The sequence below is a fragment of the Gracilinanus agilis genome, chromosome 5 (genome assembly GCF_016433145.1).
Source record: "Gracilinanus agilis isolate LMUSP501 chromosome 5, AgileGrace, whole genome shotgun sequence".
NCBI classification, from domain to species: domain Eukaryota; kingdom Metazoa; phylum Chordata; class Mammalia; order Didelphimorphia; family Didelphidae; genus Gracilinanus; species Gracilinanus agilis.
This window is the reverse complement of record NC_058134.1, coordinates 76,079,605-76,103,405: the sequence shown is the minus strand read 5'-3', so window position 1 is coordinate 76,103,405 and position 23,801 is coordinate 76,079,605. Positions and strand designations below refer to the sequence as shown.

General features: G+C 35.1%; 1 protein-coding gene across 4 annotated transcripts in view; it reads left to right on the top strand.

Annotated features, from left to right (window-relative positions):
• CUL2 (cullin 2) overlaps positions 1–9,229 on the top strand; it is a 136,879-nt gene extending 127,650 nt beyond the window's left edge. For all 4 annotated transcript variants that reach the window (XM_044678736.1, XM_044678737.1, XM_044678738.1 and 1 more), the window contains 4 exons: positions 2,289–2,491; positions 4,922–5,023; positions 7,710–7,826; positions 8,653–9,229. In XM_044678736.1, the coding sequence (XP_044534671.1) occupies positions 2,289–2,491; positions 4,922–5,023; positions 7,710–7,826; positions 8,653–8,784 (554 nt within the window). In that variant the 3' untranslated portion in view covers positions 8,785–9,229. The remainder of the gene's footprint in view (positions 1–2,288; positions 2,492–4,921; positions 5,024–7,709; positions 7,827–8,652) is intronic.
• The last annotated feature ends 14,572 nt before the right edge of the window (positions 9,230–23,801 follow it).

The following is a 23,801-nucleotide window of genomic DNA, read 5'->3' as shown; positions in this document are numbered from 1 at the left end:
GGTGTCCTGTTTTTGTAACACTGTGGAGCTTGCAGAGGAAATGACTGCTATTCTTATTAAATGATTATTGATTTTTGACATTTTTTATCTATGATTCCACATGTTTAATAACCATCAGGTGTTATTATTGTTTTATTTTTAAACTTCATCATACATTTTAAAACTCATTTTGAGATTGAGCACTAAGGCATAAAGAATTCAAGTTCCTGGCCTCATGAATTTACATTTTTAATTTAATTCAATAAACATTTGTTGAGCTATAATTATGTACAAGATACTGTGCTAAATGCTGTGACAGATTCAGTAACATTAGATATTCTTATACTACCTCAATATTTAACATATTCAATATATACACAAAAGATGTGTAAGTTATATCATTGTGGAACATAAAGGCTTTAAGATGTCAAAGCAATAAGTGTACATATTTCTTTAAGAAACCACAAGACATTGCATGCATGTTTTGTGATGATATAAGCTTAACATAGAGACAAACTTAAGAATAGTGAGTACTTTTTTGCATGGATACAGGAACCACTTTAGAGAATAACCAACTAGAAGCAGAATTTTTCAAATTTGTTTTTTCTTCACAGTGTCATTTAATTTCGTTTTGTAACATAATTCTAGCCCAGCAATAAATTAGCTAATAGTATGTGTACTGAAAAGCCTTTTCTTGGTTCAGCCTAATTTGCTTTTCTCTCCCTTGAGTACAGTGTGGTATGCTCTAACTCACTGGTCTTAGCACTCAATGAGAAGAAAAGTACCTTAATTAGTATTCTCATTACTACTTTCCATTTGCACTAAGTTTGTTCTTATTATAGATTTTATGCTCCTATTTAAATAGCTATGTTATAAGGGAAAATTGGAAAGAGCAGCAAACAGTTTTCAGTATAGTCTGAAAATAAAATGTATTGGGATCAGCCATTAATTTGAAAGGGAAAACTAGAAAGGAGAACATAGACATCTTCTTTTTCTGTCATCATATTCTATTATGGGACTCGATTTCTGTATATGCTGCATACATAATATCCAAGCTGAGGGTGGGGGGAGGGGAGAGAGGAGGAAAAGGTCCAAACTCTGACAAACTGTAGATGGATTTATTAGATGACATTTACATAGACCTCTTAGTCATTGCTTATTTTGAACCACTTGGGGGCACTAGAACAACTTGCAGGTTTTAAACCACAGGTGAGAGTGATTGTAGCATCAATGGCACATGCTCCTGAGGCTTAGTTAGTTTTAAAGTACTTGGGACCATTCCAGTACCTTTTTTTTTTTTTGTCACATTTAATCAATTATGGGCTGTCTGTAATGATTCATTAAGTTTATAGTAAGTCACATAAATAAGACAAGGCCCAGAATAGGACCATAAGTCTCTGAGATAATCTAATCCTACTGCCTAATTTTACAAGTGAGAAACCTAAGGCCATAAATATAGTGAAAAAATTTGCTAAAAGTCACTCAATGGCAGAGTTGGATTTTGAACTTGAATGCTCTGAATCCAAATCCAATGATTTTTCTTCTACACCTTTTCTTGGAAACCTTCTATCTAGTTCATTGACCTAAATGGTATCTTGAGCTCATTCCAGTTTAGAAGTATACTCCCAGAGCATTGATTGCCCAAGAACTAGTCTGGGTCTAGAGATTAAAAGGGAAAAAGCGCTTTATAATAATGTCCTGGCATCTTTATGACTTACCATTATCTTTTTTTTTTTTGCATTAGCCAAAATGTAAATCTTCATATCACATTTTGCTATAACTTATATGATTCTTCCTCCCCAAATATCCCTGAATAGGAGGCTCTCATGGCCCTAGGCAACTCTCTAAAACTGTTAAGTTGCCAGACAGTTGCTGATCTGCATTGGAAGAATGTCCCTACACCAGTGAAATCATAGGCCTGGATCCCTCCAAAAAGTAATAAGAAGAAAATCATCACTAATTTGATGAGATGCTCTGGAACAACACTTTTGATATTCCAAGGGATATTTTACATAAATTGTTCATTCATGGTAAAAAGCAAACTTTACATGTTGCCATAGAAGAAAAGCCTTTATACCATCTTAAGTGTGTTTTATAAATTATTTTGAACCACTCTTTTGGAATGTTTGATAGTATCTGATATTTGATGATCCTTGGGTGGAGTGGGGATGGGAGAATACTATTGGAACAACTTAGCCAAATCATTATTTCCCCATTCAAGGAGAAATAACTAAAACCCTAAGTTATCATCAGTTGATTTGGGAGCACTTGTTACTTCATAACATTGATCATTTTTATCCTAAATGTAGGTGAAGTTAAAATGAATTATTTGTCCAAACCCTATGTGGCCATGGTGACAACATACCAAATGGCAGTACTACTGGCTTTTAACAATAGTGAAACCGTCAGTTTCAAAGAGCTTCATGACATCACACAGATGAATGAAAAGGAATTAGCGAAAACGATCAAATCATTACTTGATGTGAAAATGATTAACCATGATTCAGAAAAGGTATGTAATATGATAATCAAATAATTTGTGAATCTAGACCACATTTCCTATTTATGTCATTCATGTCTTGTCTTTAAGAAAGCTGGGAAATTTGAATTCTTTAAAGATATATACTAATTATGATTTCTTTATAACGTTTTTACAATTTTTATAGCATAAGGCTTTAATTTCCCTACAAAGATTGATTAGTATTTGTACATTTCATTCATATGATATATTTATTTTGCACACCCCTTTATTCTGTTATTTTATTGGTGCTGTTAAACATTTTATTAATTTGTACATTTTTAGGTGCAAACAGGTTGTTTTATCCAAAACTGTCCACGTAGACATTCCTAAAAGTCAGTAAACTAAATTATGCAATAACAAAAACAACAACAAATTATAGTAGTAGTGAGTAAGAGTGCTGAATTTGGACTCAAGAAGGCCTGAGTTCAAATCCTTGTTCAAACACTTACTAGCTATGTAAAGATGGGCAAATCACTCACCCTTCTCAGTCTGTTTCCTCATTTTAAAAATGGGAATAATAGCACCTACTTCACATGGTCGTTGTGAGGACCAAATGAGGTAATGTATGTAAAACACATTGTAAATCTTGAGGCTTTACATAAATGCTAAGTTTCATATTCCAGTTAAATTTTAGAGACATTTTAGAGCATGATCAGAAATCTCTGTATTTCCAGTTTTGTGTACCTCTACTTAAAACTTACTTCAGTGCATCATAACTCATCATAATTTAAATGCCATGAAAGTATGCAATTTAAAGAAATCATATTAGCTTTTTAAGAGAAATTGCTTTTATGAGATAGTAATCTTTTACTAATCTATCTTTTCTGTAAGAAAAGTATCTACCAAAGTTCTGCATGATTGTTTCATCATGCCATTGAGATGCCCCAGTGTTCATAGAGACTATGTGATTTGAGTACAAACTAGACATTATCCTGCTGGAATGGTCTTGAGTATGGACCAAAGTCAAAGACCCTCATAGATAATTTTGGAGAGAATTATTACTTGAAATTTGGCCAGCAGATAATACATTTGGGATGACATATACCTGCAAAAACTATTTCCTGAATCATATAGGAGTTGCAATTTATGTGGGGAGTAAAAGTACCCTCCCTGTTATATAATAAATTGACTTTATAAGCCAAATTTAATTTGTAATTCTAAGGAAATGGATTTTGTTATATGGCAAAGAGAGATAGGCTAGTGTGTTCAGATAACTTACAAGTAATTTAAATTTGTAGTATAACCTAGGGTACCTTTTTTTGATTTCAAAAAATAGATATTTAAACTAAGTGTAGTATAGATTGTGTCTCAGAGCTTAGAAGGAAATTTATATTACCAGTACTCCATTCTTATGATAAAGTTGAAAGCTGAAAAGTTAGCTTTTCCTCTTGATGCATTTTACTGAGGTCCAGAATATGGTGATGACAATTTGTATCTCAAATAATTATACCTCTATATATGATACACATTCTGTGATTAGAATTTTATTTTCCATAATCATGCTGGAAAGTGACACTTAACTTCACAACTTTATCACAGTGTCAGATATTCTACACCACTAGAAATAAAATTATGAGTTGTTTCGTCTGAAATGTTAGGTTATTACTGCAGCCTTGGAACAGTATGTAAATATGGATTTTTAGTTTGCATATTAAGCACTTAAATATGATTCCAACAGTAGCTAGGCAGCACTTCTAGACTCTTAATGAGGAAATTCCATCTGGAAATGCTTGTTTTCCATTTTGGCAAAAGTTTGGCTACCTCATCTTCACTTTTTTAGACTTTAAAGGGCAAATAGCATTCTTAAGTTGGTTTAATGACTTTTATCTGAGAAGTGATAGCTTGCTTCTGCTTTTAACCTGTTGAAAAAATGTGATGGCTGTCACCAGTGGAAAGCAGAGAGCATGATGAAGAAAAAAATTCATTATGGGAAGAACCAAATGAAAGTAGAATGTGGTGTTGAGTACTTATGGGAATATTAGCTTTCCCATGTGGTGGTGACTATTATTTATATATATTTTCTCATTGTAATTATTAACACTTTTTAATACAGTATTCCAGATAGTTATGAAAATAGGTATTTAATGGTTTGTGTGTATATCAAGAGTCTAAAAAATGTCTTCTATCTAAAATCCAAACACTGGTTTAAAAATGAAATGAAAGAATCAGCTGGAGGGAAATGAGATTTAAACTAAGACATTAGTATCTTGAACTGTTTAGTTTTAGCTTTAAAAAAAAAACAGTTTTGTCAAACCTCCTAAATTCACATGTTAGTATAATAAGGTGTAAATGAAGAAGCTTAAATAAACTTGATGATGGAAGAGTTAAAGACATTTCTTAGCTATTATGTTTAATTTTTCTGTTTTTTAACCATGATTTTCATACAATGATATTTATAAATTACCTTCTTTCTAAATATAGGAGGACATAGATGCAGAATCTACTTTTTCATTAAATATGAATTTTAGCAGTAAAAGAACAAAATTTAAAATTACCACGTCAATGCAAAAAGACACACCACAGGCAAGTATTTTTAAACTTTTTTCAACTTATCTATTAATGTTGGCCTTAGCAAATGAAACCATAAGCCATAAGGCATAACATTTTTTGATTTATACTCTTAAAATTCATGATATGTTTAGCACATCTTTTTGGTACAATTTATTTTTATTAACCTTATAGTTTAATCTACAGGTGGGAGATACAACAGTCTTTTTTTGCAATATAGTTTCAGAAAATATCATCTGAAATAAATGCTTAATTTTTTGTTATATTAAGTTAAAAATACTTAGTTTTCTTATGCATTCTTTCAGGAAATTCTTGCTTTTTTAAAGTATAATTTCATAATTCATCTTCCTTGCCTTTTAACATATATATAATTTTATGACTCAGTTCTTTCCAAAAAGTTGTCATCTTTTATATATATATATATATATATATATATATAAATGTTCTTTAATCTCTAGTGGTGGTGACCGCTAGGTAGCTCAGTGGATTAAGAGACAGGAGGTCCTAGGTTCCAGTGTCCCCTCAGAAACTTCCTAGTTGTTTGACTCTGAGCCCCCATTGGTTAGCCCCTACCACTCTTCTGTTTTGGAACCAAAATACAGTATTGATTCCAAGGTAAGGTAAGGGTTTTTTTAAAAAATCTCTAGTAGTTACATTTTTGCTTTAGATAAAAAAGCATTTTCTCGAATTGCCATCTATAAAATCCTGTTGTTTGGGCCCTGAAAACTTTAAAGATTCTATTTCTTTCCTTACCATTGATTCATGATTTGCTGCTTATAAACAAACTGTTCAGAAAACTCATGAGATCTTAGATAGCTTGCCATTACCACCACTTAGTTCCTCCAAAGTGAGCCTATTATTATACAATATCTGGCTATGAGAAAATTGAATTCAATTGTTATAGATGACTGCTTCTCAAACCAAGGCCCTACTTTTGGATTGTTATGGAACTGCCTAAGGGTCATGGAGCTAGACCCTTATCTGATGTAGCCTGGTGATGCTGTCACTAGAGCACTGGAACCAGGCTCAGTCCTACCTCTGACACTTACTTGCTATGTAAACCCTTCAAGTCACCTAACCCTCTCTCATATAAATTTCCTCATTTAGAATGGGGATAATCATAGTACCTCCTGATGAGATCGAGTGGAAAATTATCTGCCACCTTGCCTATTTTGCAGTTTTTGTGAGGATAAAATGAGATGATATTTTTAATGCACTTTTCAAACCTTAAAGAAAATCTTAAATAACTAAATGCTAGTTATTGTTATTATCAAGTACAACAATAATAATATGCAACCACTTGGAACCCTTCTTAATCCCCATTAGAATGTGAATTTCTTGAGAGCAGGAACTGTTTTTGCCTTTCTTTGAATCTTAAAGTGCTAGCACTTTGCCTGGCACTGATCTCCATTATGGTTAGGTTGCCTGCCACCTGTTCTTTATAACATTCCATCACTCACATCTCTGTACCTTTCTATACCTGGTCTCCCCTATCCAAAAACACTCCCTTCCCCTCAGGTTCTATAAGAGTTCTTTATTAATCTCTGCCTCTCTTGCTCATATACATGTTGTATCTGTAAAAATAAGATGCTAGGAGACCCTTTTAGGTAAAGATCTGACTTTATTGTGATAGAGAAATCACAGGGCCAGAAGTCTGCAGGTTTAATCCCAGTTCAAAACCTTGAACCTCATCTTGCAAAACCCACACTTTTGTAGTTTCATTTCTGTCCCCAATTCCCCTGCAAGAGGTCTTGGAGACCATTTCTGGACCCATTAGTCCTCCAGACCCCAATTAGTCTTGGATGACGTTCTTTTCTCTGTAACTCCTACATGAACTAGTTTGTTTATAGAGTACAGTGTAGAATGGATTAACACACTTATGATTAACATAGTAACTTGCCTAAGATTAATATAACACTTAAAATTACTCTAACAATATACACACTTTAAATTCTAACTCAGGTATTATCCTGGAACTACATTTTTAATCTGGTGACATTCTTATAATTCTAAGAGTCACACTCCAAGCATTGATTAAACTATCAATTATAGATTGTCTGGTTACATATCTCTTTAGTTGAATGTAAACTCCCTGAGGTCACTATTTCCTTCTGATTGTTATATCTCTAGCATAGTACCTCGCATATAGCATGTGTTTAGTAAATGTGTGGAATCAAATTAGATTGGATGGAGCCACTAGCAGGAAGTTGGAAAATTACTCTTCTTTTTGATAAAATACAGCATTTGAGAAAACATTCTTTTAAAAAGAGGAAACATTTTCTAATGGATAATTTGACAGTCTCAAAGTCAAGAAGACCTAGAGTCAGGTTCTACCCTGACACGTGCCATGGACTGGTCACTTTCAGTGCACAGACATATTTATATCACTGTAAGTTATAGCAGTTACAGATTCACATTGAGGGAATTTCCACATTGTTAGTTATCTACATTGGTGCCTCCAGTCTTCTCTACATCACACCCCAAAAGAAAAAACAATCCTCTTAATAGCTCTCAAATTTGAACTCTAGAAACATAGCATTTTTTATAATGAGAGACCTACAGCATGGACCATGTTGAGAGGCATGCAGTAACTACTTGATAATTATTTTTCATTAATTTAAATTTTGAATTACAATTAAATACATGTTTGAATATTTATTGGCTTTACATGGATTATCATCATTTTTTCCTGATGATATAGGAAATGGAGCAGACCAGAAGTGCTGTAGATGAAGACAGAAAAATGTATCTTCAAGCTGCTATAGTCCGCATCATGAAAGCTCGAAAAGTGTTGCGGCATAATGCTCTTATTCAGGAGGTAAAGCAAAATGGAAGTCTTTAATATAAGATTGTTATAATGTCATAAATTCATTTTCAGTATTACTTGGCTATGGTGTAATATGACTGAATCAATTAGATTTTCTTTAAAATAATATTTCAGGAGTGTCATGAAATGCTTCATTATTATCGTAATGAGAATAACTTTCTGTTCACAAATGCTCATTCTGAATAATCTAGATTGACTATACTCATAGTCTTTGATTTCACCAAATTATTGAATGGTCCTTTGATTATTTAAGGAGGGCTAGGCCTATGAAGCCCATTATATTAGACTAAATGTAAGATTTTTGTGATAGTCATAAATAATTTTTTAATCCCACTTGTTCCACCTAATCTTCCTTTCTATACGTCTTTCTACCTCTTAACATCAAAATAACAAAGTATTGCATTTATAATCATTTTGGTTTTATTTATGTGAAATTTAATTTAGAATAAATTTTATATTTGTTTAAATGTCTGCCTCTTAACTGGGAACTGTTATTATCACTGAATGCATAACTCTTTGTCCAAAATTAACTCCCTAAATATGAAGAGGGGACCATATAGAAGATAGGGCCTCCCACCCCCATTATATTGCTTTTTAGACTTTAAATGAGCTTTTTTTGTAATAGGCATTAAAAATTGGTTTGACTTGGTGTTATTTAATTTCTGAGGTTAGAAACATTAGAAACAGTAATTATTTGAAAATAAAATGTGTTTTGGTCAGGAACAGATTTTCATGAAATAAATTTAAAATTTTGAGATGTATGTTAATATGATTCACTATTTAATACGAACTTGAAATCTCTTTTTCTCTTCCATAGGTTATTAGTCAGTCAAGAGCTCGATTTAATCCGAGCATTAGCATGATTAAGAAGTGCATTGAAGTTCTGATAGACAAACAGTACATTGAAAGAAGCCAAGCATCAGCAGATGAATATAGCTATGTGGCATGATGATGCCGGCTGCCTGCAGGTGTGCTTTTAAGAAGATCCTAACTCACTATTTGGTGTGTTCCTGTGGGAAGAAGCAGGCTTGTGCCTCTATAGTTGGTCACTTGGCAGCCTCTATTTTTCTGCTGTTTACAACATCACCAGTGCCACGTCATGAGCGTCAATGAAAATGCCTATAGATATTTCAAGCTCATGTCATTATGACATTTCTTAAAACTTTACTAAATGAATGAGTGAAGTATTGCTGAAATGTGGAAATTTGGTTGGGTACCATGCTTTTTTTTTCTCCTCACGTTTGCAGTTGATGTGTTTTTTTTAATGTATCTTAAAGGACATAAAGTAAAAAACCTAAATATTGTAATATGACAGATAACCTAATAATTGTATCTACATTAAAATGACAAACATGATATTGCTGCTTGTCGAATAAAAAAATAAAGAAATTAAATGCCTTTTTATGTTAATGACTGCCAGGTTGATTATGGATTAGTTTATAAAATGGCCATGATCCCTCAGTGTTTAATAGTGTATCATTATATTTAAATTACTTAACTCACTTCTACTATGTGTTCAGACTCTATCATTAAAAAATTCTAGGGGGCAGTTGGGTGGTTCATTAGAGATGGGAGGTCCTAGTTTTAAATCTGGCCTCTGAAACTTCCTAACTCTGTGACCCTGGGCAAGTCACTTAATCCCCATTGCCTAGCCCTTACTGCTCTTCTGCCTTGGAACCAATACACAGTATTGATTCTAAGACAGCAGGTAAAGGTTAAAAAAAATCCCAGAGTTCTACTTCATAAGTATTTAAAAGGATACAATGAAAATAAAGTATATGTTTTATTTTAGTTGATTTGAAAAACATTTAGTGAAGTTTATTATATATCATATATATTGTACCAGCTAGGTAGCCCTGAATTAAGGGGCTTTAATCCCATCAGGAGGGTCTGGTGATTTCCAAAACCATAGAACCAAAGTTGAGTGGTTTAGGTAGTCACCATAACATAGCAGAGACAAACTTCATTTGTTCAAGCATTTTTGCGTCCATAAAGATCAGTATTAACACAAATCAATATCTTCCGTTTATTCTTTCTACTTTCCTTTTTACCTTCTATTCTCCAGAATTGTTTAATATTCTTACAATGTGCTTTTTTCCTTTAACACTTCAGTGGCATAAGTTCATGCTCATATTTCATGGGTGTGTTTTAGAATATGTGACATATAGGGCCTTTTTCCAATATGCTGTGTCGTGTTTTAATACCAGATGCTACTTCTATGTCAAGACATGAATTTCCATCCACCTACATGGATTTTGTTTTGTTGCATATAATGCAATACTGACTAACAACTACATTGGAATTCCTGAGCTTTTTAAGTCCATGCATTTCATCTTAAAAGGTTAGTTTCAGATCATACAATTTAAGTTTCCTTTAATAAATTTTAATTTTACCTTATAATCTGGCTTCCCTCCAACATTAAAAAGAGACTAATAAGCAAATTAGATATTGCCATATATTCTTTGATATAATTAGAAACCACCACTGTTTATTCATTTTTCCTATATAATTATAGGTAGTCTCTTTTTTCTGGGAGGTTAGAGTTCCCTCTTAAACTTCAGTCCTTCCTTGATGCTATTCTTAGCTTATTTTCTAGGTTTTTACTAGTTTTAGTTCTTGGAGGATGATGTGATGGGCTGAGGGCTGAGAGTCTCTTCCCCTGCTGATTCAATTGACCCTTGAGATCCTGATAGCTCAAAGACTTGCCTTAGTCTTAGCTGTAAGCTTCTGGTCTTATTTTGATCTTGATCAGGTCAGGAAGTACTTAAATTGTAGCCTTTGGCTTAATAAGGCACACCTTTGATTGCCCTGTCCTGGAACTCTTGCCCTGAGCTTTAGGCAAAAAGGGTGGGGTTGGGGGTGGGGGAGTACTATCAGCTACCCCAAACTCTGAACCATTTCCTCATCCCAAGCCCAGACTGGGAGTCCTTGCTTCACTCTGGCCCCACCGTGGATCAGCCCACTTCAGGCCAGACTGCACTAGGCTGGGGCTCTGGACTTCTCCACAGGTTTGAAATTTCAAGGGATATGGATTAGCCTGGACTGCTATTTGCCTTGGCAGGATCTCAGGATCTGGATGTTGGCTTGGGAATAAATTCCAAAATTCCAAATCTGGGTCAGCAGATTGCTCTACCCTCCTTGCTACAGCCTCTTGCTGGCTCTGCTCTCCTCTCACCCTAGTGTCCCAGATGTTCTCTGCCTAGCTTTTGGGTTTTTCTATTCTGGAAAGTTGTTTCACTCCTGTATTTGTTTTGTGGCAATATTTTAATATTGGTTCAAGAGAATTCTCGTGTCTCAGAACTACTCTGATTTATTCTGCCATCTTGGTTCCACTCTGAGAAGTCCACCACCATTGTTTACTGAGATAATTCATTGGCTAGTTTTTCTAAATGGATTCCTCTATAATTACCATATTTACAGCTTTGTCTCATAAAACAAAAGGAAAGTTGTTCATTTTATCTGATCCCCTTCTCATTTTACATTAGAAAACTGAAGTTCCGAGCAGTGGAAGTCAAACCACAATCCTGAAGTAGATTCAAGACTACAACTCCATTCTCCACCTCCAGTCTCCAACACATTACATTTCCAGCTTGGATTGCTTAATTTTTTAAATGTTTGCTGTTACAAACTGTTGTGGAAAGAGTTTAATGGGAAAATAAATCTTTATTTAGAAATCATACAAAAGGCAAAATTTTTCCTAATGTAGAGAAATGTTTAGCCAAAATTTCATCACCTTCTATAGTGAGACAATTAAGTGGTTGTAGTACAGGGCCTGGAGTGAGGAAGGCCTGAGTTCAAAAGTAGCCTTTTACTACCTTTGTGGCTCTGGGCAAGTATTTATTCTCTGTCTGCCTCAGTTTCCTCAACTATAAAATGAAGATAATGCCTACTTCACAGTGCTGTTGTGAGGATCAAATGAGATAATATTAGTAAAGCACTTGGCACACTCTCTGGGATATTGTTGGTGCTTAATAAAGGCTTGTTTGCTTCCACCCTTTCTTCTGCATTTCTGTGCCCAGAACAGGTATTGAACAAATACTTATCAAGTGAAGGATTGTTGCTTATGAAGTTAGAGGGAAATAGGCTTGATAAGTTAAAAGCAGTGTTTAATTTCAACACACACCCTTCCCCAAGAAAAGTAAAGGTAAGAGTTGCAGCCTTGTCAAATTGGGTTAGGGGCAACTGAAGTCATCATTGGCAGATGGGTATAAAATACAGTTCAGTGCAATAACCTGACTGCTTCCAAACCTGAATGGCACTATTGTGTAACCCTAGAAAGTGCTCATGGACAAAAAAAGACAAACTGGGAGGAAATGAAGGGATTTTAAGTGCTCTGTGTTTTAGGTACAATCTCAAAAGGTTTTCCATTAATAACAAGGCAGTAAGTATATGTGTTTTCTAAGCTAGATGTTATCTGACTTGTAAGCAAAGAATTTATTCTGCATCTTTGTTATAATACTTTCATTACTACTAGAGTTGCTCTTTTACTTTAAATTTTAGTCCTGAGTTTTGTGAACTTCTTAATATAAACCAAGAATAGCTTTTTAAATTTAATAGTCACTTCCCATATATTGGTTTTTATAGGAATTCTCTGATGCTATGGAATTTTACTTCAAGAAATTCAGCTTTAAATAGTATATATCTGTTATCATAATGTCTTTTGTTGAGAGTTATAAGTTCAAATTATCTCTTCCCTCTTTTTAGCCACTATACTGAAAAATATTTGTTGGATCAATTAAAAAAAATTTTTTTGAGGTTGATAACCTTATTCTATTTTTTATTTATTTTTATTTTTTGGGCTGGAGTGCTTTTATTTGTTAGAAAAATTTTTTCCATGGTTACATGATTCATGTTCTTGCTCTCTCCCCACCAATCCCCTACACCCCATAGCCAATGCTCATTTCCACTGGTTTCTTCATGTGTCATCGATCAAGACCCATTTCCATATTATTGATAATTGCTCTAGGGTGGTTGTTTAGAGTCTACATCGTGTCCTCATCGACCCATGTGTTCAGGCAGTTGTTTTTCTTTTGTGTTTCCACTCTTGTAGTTCTTCCTCTGAATGTGGGTAGCGTTCTTTTCCATAAATCCCTCAGAACTTTCCTGGGTCATTGCATTGCTGCTAGTATAGAAGTCCATTACATTCAATTTTACCACAGTGTATCAGTCTCTGTGTACAATGTTCTTTTGGCTCTACTCCTTTCACTCTGCATCAATTCCTGGAGGTCATTCCAGTTCACATGGAATTTCTCCAGTTTATTATTCCTTTGAGCACAATAGTATTCCATCACCAACAGATACCACAATTTGTTCAGCCATTCCCCAATTGACAGGCATGCTCTCGTTTTCCAGTTTTTTGCCACCACAAAGAGCGTGGCTATAAATATTTTTGTCAATTCTTTTTCCTTATCTCTTTGGGGTACAAACCCAGCAATGGCATGGCTGGATCAAAGGGCCGGCAACTTTTAGTGCTCTTTGGGTATAGTTCCAAATTGCCATTCAGAATGATTGGATCAATTTACAACTCCACCAGCAGTGCATGAATGTCCCAATTTTGCCACATCCCCTCCAGCATTCATTACTCTCCCCTGCTGTCATTTTAGCCAATCTGCTGGGTGTAAGGTGGTATCTCAGAGTTGTTTTGATTTGCATTTCTCTTAATTATTAGGGATTTAGAACACTTTCTCATATGCTTATTGATAGTTTTGATTTCTTTATCTCAAAATTGCCTATTCATGTCCCTTGCCCATTTATTGATTGGGGAATGGCTTGATTTTTTTGTACAATTGATTTAGCTCCTTGTATATTTGAGTAATTAGACCTTTGACAGAGTTTTTTGTTATAAAAATTTTTTCCTAGTTTGTTGATTCCCTTCTAATTTTGATTGCATTAGATTTGTTTGTACAAAACCTTTTTAATTTAATATAATCAAAATTGGTTATTTTATATTTTGCAATTTTTTTTCTTGCTTAGTTTAAAAATCTTTCTTTCCCAGAGATCTGACAAGTATACTCTTCTGTGTATTCCTAATTTTCTTATAGTTTCCTTCTTTATGTTCAAGTCATTCACCCACTCTGAATTTATCTTGGTGTAGGGTGAGAGATATTGATCTAAACCTAATCTCTCCCATATTGTTTTCCAAATTTCCCAGCAGTTTTTGTCAAATAGTGGATTTTTGTCCCAAAAGTTGGGCTCTTTAGGTTTATCATACACTGTCTTGCCGACATCACTTACCCCAAGTCTATTCCATTGATCCTCCCTTCTGTCTCTTATCCAGTAGCATGTTGTTTTGATGACCACTGCTTTTAGAACAGTTTAAGATCTGGTACTGCTAGACCACCTTCCTTCATGTTTGTTTTTTTTCATTATTTCCCTTTATATTCTTAATCTTTTGTTCTTCCAAATGAACTTTGTTATAGTTTTTTCTAATTCAGTAAAAAAGTTTTTTGATAGTTTAATAGGTATGGCACTAAATAAGTAAATTAATTTGGGCAGAATGGTCATTTTTATTATGTTAGCTCGTCCTACCCAAGAGCAATCAATGTTTTTCCAATTGTTTAGATCTGGTTTTAATTGTTTGTAAAGTGTTTTGTAGTTGTGTTCATATAATTCCTGTGTTTGTTTTAGTAGATAGGTTCCTAAGTATTATATATTGTCTAGGGTGATTTTAAATGGCGTTTCTCTAACTCTTGCTGCTATGATGTGTTAGAAATATATAGAAATACTGATGATTAATGTGCATTTATTTTGTATCCTGCAACTTTGCTAAAGTTGTTGATTGTTTCTACTAGCTTTTTACTTGATTCTCTAGGATTTTTTAAGTAGACCATATCATCTGCAAAGAATGATAGCTTAGTCTCCTCATTGCCTATTTTCATACCTTCAATTTCTTTTTCTTCTCTAATTGCTAGTGCTAGTGTTTCTAGTACAATGTTAAATAATAGAGGTGATAATGGGCATCCTTGTTTCATGCCTGATCCAGGAAGTGAAAAGAGAGCAAATGAAATAGAAGAAGAGGAGGAAGCTCCAGTGAATTGGACACAGGTTTTGGAAGATCTCAAAATTCAATTAACTCAAGAACTTCAGGAACTCAAAAAGCAATCAAGAGAGGCTGAAGACAATTTGAAAAAGGAAATACATGAACTAAAACAAGAAAATAAGCTATTAAAAAACAGAATTGACCAGCTTGAAAACAAGTAAAGAAGGCAAAAAAATGAACTACAAAGAAAATCAGACCAGAAGAAGAAAGGTGACGAAAAAGCCAGGGATGAAATTCAGTCTTTAAAAAATAGACCTCAACAACTAGAAGCAAATGACTTCACAAGGCAGCAAGAATATATAAAACAAAATTTTAAAAAATGAAAAATTTGAGGAGAATATGAAACACTTCATTGATAAAACCAAAAATCTGGAGAACAAATCTCGAAGAGACAATTTAAGAATTATTGGTTTACCAGAAGATCATGACAAAATAAAATGTTTAGGCATCATCCTACAGGAAATTATCCAAGAAAACTGCCCTGAAAGAAGAAAACTTCTAGAACAAGAGGAAAAAGTAGAAATTGAAAGAATCCACAGATCACCTCCTACATTTAATCCACAACTGACAACTTCCAGGAATATTATAGCCAAATTCAAAAACTACCAGACCAAGGAAAAAATATTACTAGCTGCTAAAAAGAAGTCATTTAGATATCAGGGAACCACAGTTAGGATAGCACAGGATCTGGCTGCATGTACATTGAAGGACCAGAAGGCACAGAACATAATATTCCAGAAAGTAAGAGAACTGCGTCTACAACCAAGAATCAACTATCCAGCAAAACTGACTATACTTTTGCAAGGGAAAATATGGTCATTCAATAAAATTGAGGACTTCCAAGAATTCATAAAGAAAAAACCAGACTTAAACAGAGAGTTTGCTGCCCAAACACAGAACTCAAGAGAATCACTATAAGGTAATTAAGAGAGCGGGAGGAAAAAAAGTCTTTAAGGGACCCAATAAGTTCAATTGATTTGTATCCCTAGAAAAAAAGAAGATATTGGCAAATATTAAAAATTGTTATTATCAACAGGGTAACTAGAAGTTTACTTAGAGGGGACTGTGACACTATATAGGATGAAATGTCAAGATATGTATGTTTATATATATATACACAAAACTAGAGGGGAAAAATAATATTAAGAAAAATGGGAAAACAAACAAAATGGAGTAAATTTCTATAAATATTTTAAATGAAGGGAAATATATGGTTTATAGATTTTAGAAAAAATAAGATGTGATTCCTCAACTGCTTTTGGGAATCTTTGAGGAATCATGGGGAACAGGAGAAGTATGAAACTGAAGGCAGGCAAACATCAACATTTTCAGAAAGGGGAAGAAGCTAGGTACTTTAAACTAATCCACTGAGCTTGATTCTAGCTTTCTAGGCTTTCATACTTTGGGTAGATGTTGGACCAGATGGCATGAGTTCCTTACCCTGAGTTTCTATGAATATATTCTGGTTTGCTACTCATTTATTTTTTAGAACTTTTACGTTCTCTCTTAGAATCCATATTAAGTATCAGTTTCAAGACAGAAGAGAAGGAGTAGATAATGGGGGTTAAATGACTTGCCTAGGATCACACAGCTAGGAAGGGTCAGGTCAAATTTAACCCAGGACCTCCTGCCTTTAGTCTTGGTTCTCTATCCACTGAGCCTACTAGGTTCCCCACTACTTATAATTTTATTGTTGTCCTTGAGTCATGGGCTTTGAAAGGAGGTATCAAAATAAGGCAGCTAGGTAGCACAGTGGATAGAGTGCCAGTCCTGGTTCAAATATGGCCCCAGAGACTTCCTAGCTGTGTGACCCTGGGCAAATCACTTAATCATAATTGCATAACCCTTGCGCTCATCTGACTTATTGATACAAAGACAAGGTATAGGTTAAAAAATATATTGAAACTTAATTTTTCAAGTTAAGAAACTAATTCACAGAAATGTTAAAATGTTTTAGTCTCAGCTCAATAGTTAATTCATGGCAATATGTTTGACAACATAAAGCCTTATGTTTGATTTTTTTTTTTTTAAACCTTTACCTTCCACCTTAGAATCAATCTAAGGCATAAGAGTGGTAAGGGCTAGGCAATGAGGCATTAAATGACTTGCCCAGGGTCACACAGCTTATGTTTGATTTTTAAAACAGTGTGAAATAAGTTTTTGTAAATATGTGATGTTTGGCATTATGGATACTAAAGAAAATAAGCTTGCTTTATCGATGATGTTTTTATCAGTTAAATTGTGGGACCTCTTTTGTAGCAACATAGAGCTTAGGGAGCCATTCTTCCTTTTAAAATTATTTATATGGGGCATCTGGGTGGCTCCGTAGATTGAGAGCCGGGCTTAGAGATGGGAAGTCCTGGGTTCAAATTTGACCTCAGGCATTTATTCCCTCTGTGACCCTGAGCAAGTCGCTTGACTCCCATTGCCTAGTCCTTACCACTCTTCTGCCTTGGAACCAATACACAGTATTGATTCTAAAATGGAAGATAAGGGTTTAACAAACAAACAAACAAATAAAAGTACTTATAAAAATTTGCAGTTGAATCTATAGGAAAGATGTGAAAAGCACCTTTAAATTAATGTAAAGGTAGATTTCTAGAAGCTTACTACAAATTAATACTAAATGGGCAATAGCTAATGTTAGTGATAACTACTATTTGCTAATTCTGTATCTGAATTCCAAGGAAATAAAATAGAAAATATCTTTGTGAGATATTTGACCCGAAAGGTGAAGATTCATTAAGGTGGGACTCATTGATTGGGCAACTAATAGTCTGATCTAAGGTTTAGATGCTAATGTATTATTTTTTTTCAAACCTTTACCTTCCTCCTTAAAATCAATACTTTGTATTGTTACAAGGCAGGAGAGTGGTAAGGGCTAGGCAATGGGGGTTAAGTGACTTGCCCTGGGCCAACACCGCTAGGAAGTGTCTGAGGCCGGGTTTGAACACAGAACCTCCCATCTCTGGGCCTGCCTCTCAATCCACAGAGCCACCCAGCTGCCCCTGATGCTAATGTATTTCAACTGTCAAGAAGAATCCTGGATCACACTTGTCCATCTTTACAACTTCAGAACCTTGTTTTAATTTCTACATAATAATAATAAATTTGAGGTGTAAGTGGGGGGAATACTGAGCCAACTCTACCATTTCAAGGCTCATTTTGTGAAGCATCAATCAGCAGCTGTTTTAGTTTCTCCCAAAGCTGCCTAACTGCAAACTACAGTGAGTTTTCCATTTCATTTCCAAAGAATACAACACTGGTGGGCATATAATATGGAAAGTCAGAACCTCAGAGTCTTAGTCCTGTCAAGAATGAACTACAAAATTCTTTAACCATAGGTTCTTTCATGAGTTTTCACATCAACGAATTCTTCCCCAATTGGGTTCTTACCATTTTCATGTTCACTATAATTTCATGCTCCTATTCTGATCCCTGAAAGCATATTCAGCAATTGTATGCTCTCCTCTAAAGTCTTTTTGTCCTTAAGTTCTTTCTTTTCCCCTCAGAAATCATCACCCAGGTAGTGCAATACAAAAGAAGTGAGGGAAATGCTAACAGCATGACTATTTCTTTTTTGGTTTTGTTTTGTTTTGTTTTGTTTTGTTTTTTTAAACCCTTGTACTTCGGTGTATTGTCTCATAGGTGGAAGAGTGGTAAGGGTGGGCAATGGGGGTCAAGTGACTTGCCCAGGGTCACACAGCTGGGAAGTGGCTGAGGCCGGGTTTGAACCTAGGACCTCCCGTCTCTAGGCCTGACTCTTACTCCACTGAGCTACCCAGCTGCCCCCATGACTATTTCTTTTATTGATAGAAGTTAAATATTACTGTGGAAGAGTGAGCTGTATTAGTATTGTGTACTCCTGTCCCGATAGACTTGAGAGTTCCATGTTTAGCAAAAATGCATAGGAAATATTAGAGAACTAAAATAGTCAATAGAAAAGAACTTGGATAAGATAGATGATTCTCCTAATTGGTTGTTCTATATCCCTATGGTTACTACAGCTGAAGAACCATAGTCTGGACTTAGAAGTTAGCAACCCTATGATGTGGCTTTAGGGTAGAGTTGATAGTCATTAATTTTATAATAAATGTCTGATGTTATTATTCTTTTGGGACTGTCAGAACAGGAGGGGAAAAACAAACATGAGAATTATCTGCAGCCGCCTCAACTGGCTCTATTTGATGAATGGCTAGCTGTGTGTGTTCCCTTGGATGGAATGAAACCATCCCATTCTTTTTGGCAACTTATTATCAGGACCTAAAGCATGCCCTACAGCATGTCACTTGGCAGAATAAGGATTATATTAAGGTCCAAATACCACGAATATCATTTTTCTGTGTATAGTCTACATGAAAACAATAGTTCTGGGACCTGAGGAACTGTTCTTAAATCCCAGCTCTGATATTTCCCTGTATTTGTCACTTTGTAGTCACTAGACCTTTCTGAATATCAGAATCTTTATCACTTCAACGAGAGGTTTGGAGTAGGTGGTCTCCAAGATTGCCTCCAGTTCTAGATTTATGACTAATCCTGTGACCTATGGAAAATGTCTTTCCTTTTTGAATTGACCTTTGACATATTTTACCATCTTATTCATGACTCTTTGAGATATTCCCAAATCCTGGTCTTAGTTTTACAAAATTGACTCAGTTTCAATGTTCTTATTCAGTACTTTGGACTTTTTGGAAGCAGCATGCTAATTCAATCTAAATAATCTAGGCTTCAATATTGTTATCTCCAAAATGAGAGGATTGGACTATATGGTTTCTGAACTTCCACCTCTAGACCTACTATCCTTGAAGAAATATCATACAGTGATATTTAGCTCCTACAACAGCTAAAATGCAGTGGGAAACTCAACTTTTTTCTTGGTCTTCTAGGGAAGAAATGATAGGCATTACTAGGGGATAGGCAAGGAACTACTTTTAGCTGAAACAAAACAGGTTTGGCATAAACCATCCATAGCATTTAGCCAGAGGGAAATAATGATGCAGCAGAAATACTCTGACATGAAAGGAGGTTGAATATTAAAATCCTAGTTTTTAGTACCTTCGAAGTTCTTGCAGTAATTCAGAGAAATGCATGCTTTTTTCAGTTGAAGCAAAATGAGCATTATTCTATATGACAATATGCCATTTTAACAGTGGTGTAATAATAGCTTATTTCATACTGTGCTTACTATGTTCCAAGCACTATACTAAACATTTTCCAGGTATTATCTCTTTTGATCCTCACAACAATCCTGAGAGGTAGGTGCTATTATTATCCCCATTTTATAAATGAGGAAATGGGCAAATAGAAGTTAAGTAACTTGCCCAAGATCACACTGCAAGTATCTTGAGACTGAATTTGAACTCAGATGTAGTCTGGACTTCAGGCTCAGTGCTAGATCCATTGCTAACAAGAAGGGAGGAATGATCCCCAACTCCAGCCATTGTGAGAGTGAGTTGACCCAAACTTAAATGCGGTGGGTAATGGCGGAAGACTAGGGCACCGACATGACCTCTCATTCAGAAGCCATGAAGGAGAACCTAGAGTGGATTTCACCAACCCTGTTTTTCTATCAAGTAGGAGACAAGCTTAATTTCACTAAGACCCAGACCTTTTTCCCTAAGCACCTCTCTTTCCTACACTTCTGATAGCACCCCCACCCCAAGACACTTCTTGCAGTCTCAATCAAAACTGAGAGATAGTTTGGCTTCTTAGCAGAACAGTTTTAGTAGTTCCATCTCAGCTCTAGAATATCTCAAAAATTTAGGTCTAGTCTGAAATAAGCCAGTGTGAGATATGTATATGAAATTGTCTATATATGGAAGAGCTTGGCTCATTTGAGTAGTGTAAACTTTCATAACTAGTGTAAACTTTCATAATCACGGAAGGGTCTCTTGGCAGTGATAAATGTTTAACAACTAGCTGTTGGGAAAACAGCACATTTTTAGGTTTAATCTGCACTATCAATATTGTCACTTTCTTACCTACAGACAATGCAACAATAAACCAATCCCTCATGGTCGCATCTGCTGACATCCAAGGTATAAGTGGTCACTGAAGATGGATTTCTGTTCTCTGGGAGCCTTTGGATCTTATTCTGCAGTCAGGAAGGGTGAGGGGGTGGGTTTCAGGGACTAGATAAACAGCTGTTTAGTTACTTCATTTTATTTCACATAAAACCATTATTATTCTGGAGTTTTCTTATAAAGGGACAATTGCAGGGCCAGTGGAGGTACTTAATGAGCAGCACCCACCTACTGCCACTCTTATGATCTCTGTAAATTACTGGGGGGTGGGGAAGGTAGAAGGCTGAATGATGCAAATTCAGAACCACTGAGGAGCCCATTCCTGCCTAAAATGTCTACCTGTTCTATTTAGGAATCTCCCAAACACACTCTTTCTGTTATAATGGTTTTATTTTATTTTGATGAGAATCACCTGGTGCCATGTGGTTATATATTGATGATATTTTTTTTTCTTTGTGGCCATTTAAATGAGTAAAAAATTGTCTCTGTGCAGTCTTTTTCATACAATCTTGTCATCTTTTTATATTGAGAGGTAGGTTTCCTTTTAGCCCAAGATTCAACATTGCTCAAGTTTTTCCCAATACTCTTCACAAGATTTAAACAAAGCATGCCCTTAATGTATCATTATTTTCAAAGAGGAAATTGAAAAAGCATAAAAAGACCAGAGGCAGTGTAGCTATAGACACAATATGGTTATAACTGGTTGTTAGAGCTGGGCATAGTTCTGTGCCCAAGAATTCATTCCTGTGTAAACCCTTTTTTGCAGAGGTCTGGTCTCTGATCATATAACTCACCTTTAACTAATATTGCTTAGCTAAGTAGATGGGAGTAGTTTTCATCTTTAATTATTATCGTAAAAATGTTCTCTTACCAGAACCTACAAATTCCATGAAAAAGCAGGCTCAAGCTTGGAGAATACGTAGCAAAGCAGTAACTCCCCACTCCTCATTCTTAGAAGTCCTTTCCTTTTTTACAGGAGCTATTCATAAATTGCCCTTAGAGCTAACATAGCTTTCCTTCTTTATTCCTTGTAGAAGCTTCAATCTGTCTTTCCAGGTGTCCACAGAACCCTGTACCTTTCTGTTCTTCAGGCTAAACATCTCCAGTTGCCTCACCAGTCCTTTCACATGACTTTCAGACCTCTCCTAGCATTAGTGCTCTCAGTTAGATAAGCAGTAATATTTAGCCAATGTCCTTCTGAACATGAACTCTTAGGATGTAAGTAAGCATAGTGTCAGTCTTACATTTTGTTGGAATCAGAAGCTGCCTTTGTAGTAACTTTAGTGCTTTGGAAGGTGCTGAAACACCAGCTCTGGTGAAAAATCCTTGGCTTATTGATTTACTTTCAAAGCCTAAAAATACCTCTCTAGTTACTCCTTTGGATTAAGGCATCAAGTCTTTCATTAATTGGCAAGTATGTGAACTGGAAGCCACACAGCCAAGGCATGACCATTTCAGCCAATCAGGTATTACCAGATTAGCTTGCAAATCAGTTGAGAGTGTGACATTACAGAGGAAAATTGTGAGTGCAAGATCAGGTGAAGTCTGGAGCATAGAGAAGGGTGAGCCCTGATATACTTTCATTTTTTGTTGTTCAAGTTTCCTTCGATAAAAGGATTAATACAGGAAAATGTTTTACATGATTGCTTGGGGCAGGGGGGAAGGGAAAGAGGGAGAGAATTCCACTCAAATTTCTTTTTAAAATGTTGGAAACTATTTTTGCATGTGATTGAGGGAGAAAAAGAAAAGTTTTTAAAAAGAAAAAAAATATGGAAAGACCTACATGAAATTATGAAGAGTGAAATGAGCGGAGCCAAGAGATCATATACAGCAAAAAAAAACGTTGTTTGAAGAATGACTTATCTATGTCTATCATTTACCTCCAAAGAACAAACTGATAAATAGAAATAAGTAATGCAAAGTTTATATATATATATATATATATAGTCAAATGATGCCTTCTTTAATGGGAGGAGGGGAAGAAGGGAGCTAGTGGACTTGGTATTTTAATGTAACAAACAAATTAATTAATTAAAAAAATTCCAGGATTCTGTCAGAAATCAAAGTCAAGATGCAGAGTGAAATAAGCAGACCAGGAGAACAATGTACACAGTAGCTGCAATATTGTGGAGAGATCAGCTGTGATGGACTTTGCTACTAACAGCAATATGATGGTCTAGGATAATTGTGAGGGACTTATGAAAAGATTGTGAGCCTTGATATAGGAATAAGATGGGAGGCTTTGAATACTGGGGTGACTGGGGATAGGATCCAAAAGGAGAAAGGGGAAGGGAGGGACCTAAAAATAAACAAAACCTTTATTGGTTGGACAATTTTTCCAATCCTAACTGGAGATAATTAGTTCTTTAAATTCTGGCATGTGGAACCTTTCATTTAGACTGACATCTGACTTTTTCTTTCTCTCATTGCATGATTTTCCCTCATTTTATTTAGAAATGAATGAATTTCTTTGTTGCTGTGTGAACTAGAACACAGGAATGTTCTTTAAGAAAGCTGAAGCCACTTATTAGATGGGTTTAAAGTTGTGCTCTCAGATTTTCTCACCACCTACTATATATATATATATATATATATATATATATATATATATATATATATACATATATGTGTGTGTGTGTGTGTGTGTGTCTGCCACAGATAGTGGGCCTTCCAACTTCTATAACCCTGGAATTAAGTTTATAAAATGTTTTCTCAACCCTGTAGAACAGATAGTACAGTCATTTTTCTTCCCATTTTGCAGATAAGGAGCCTGAGTTCTGAAAAATGAAGTGATTTTTCTAACTAGTCAGTGTAAGAGCAGGTTATAACTCAAACCTAGGTTTCCAGTCTTCTTTCTACCATACCATAATGATCCAAATACATTTGACCTTTCCTCAGTAGAAG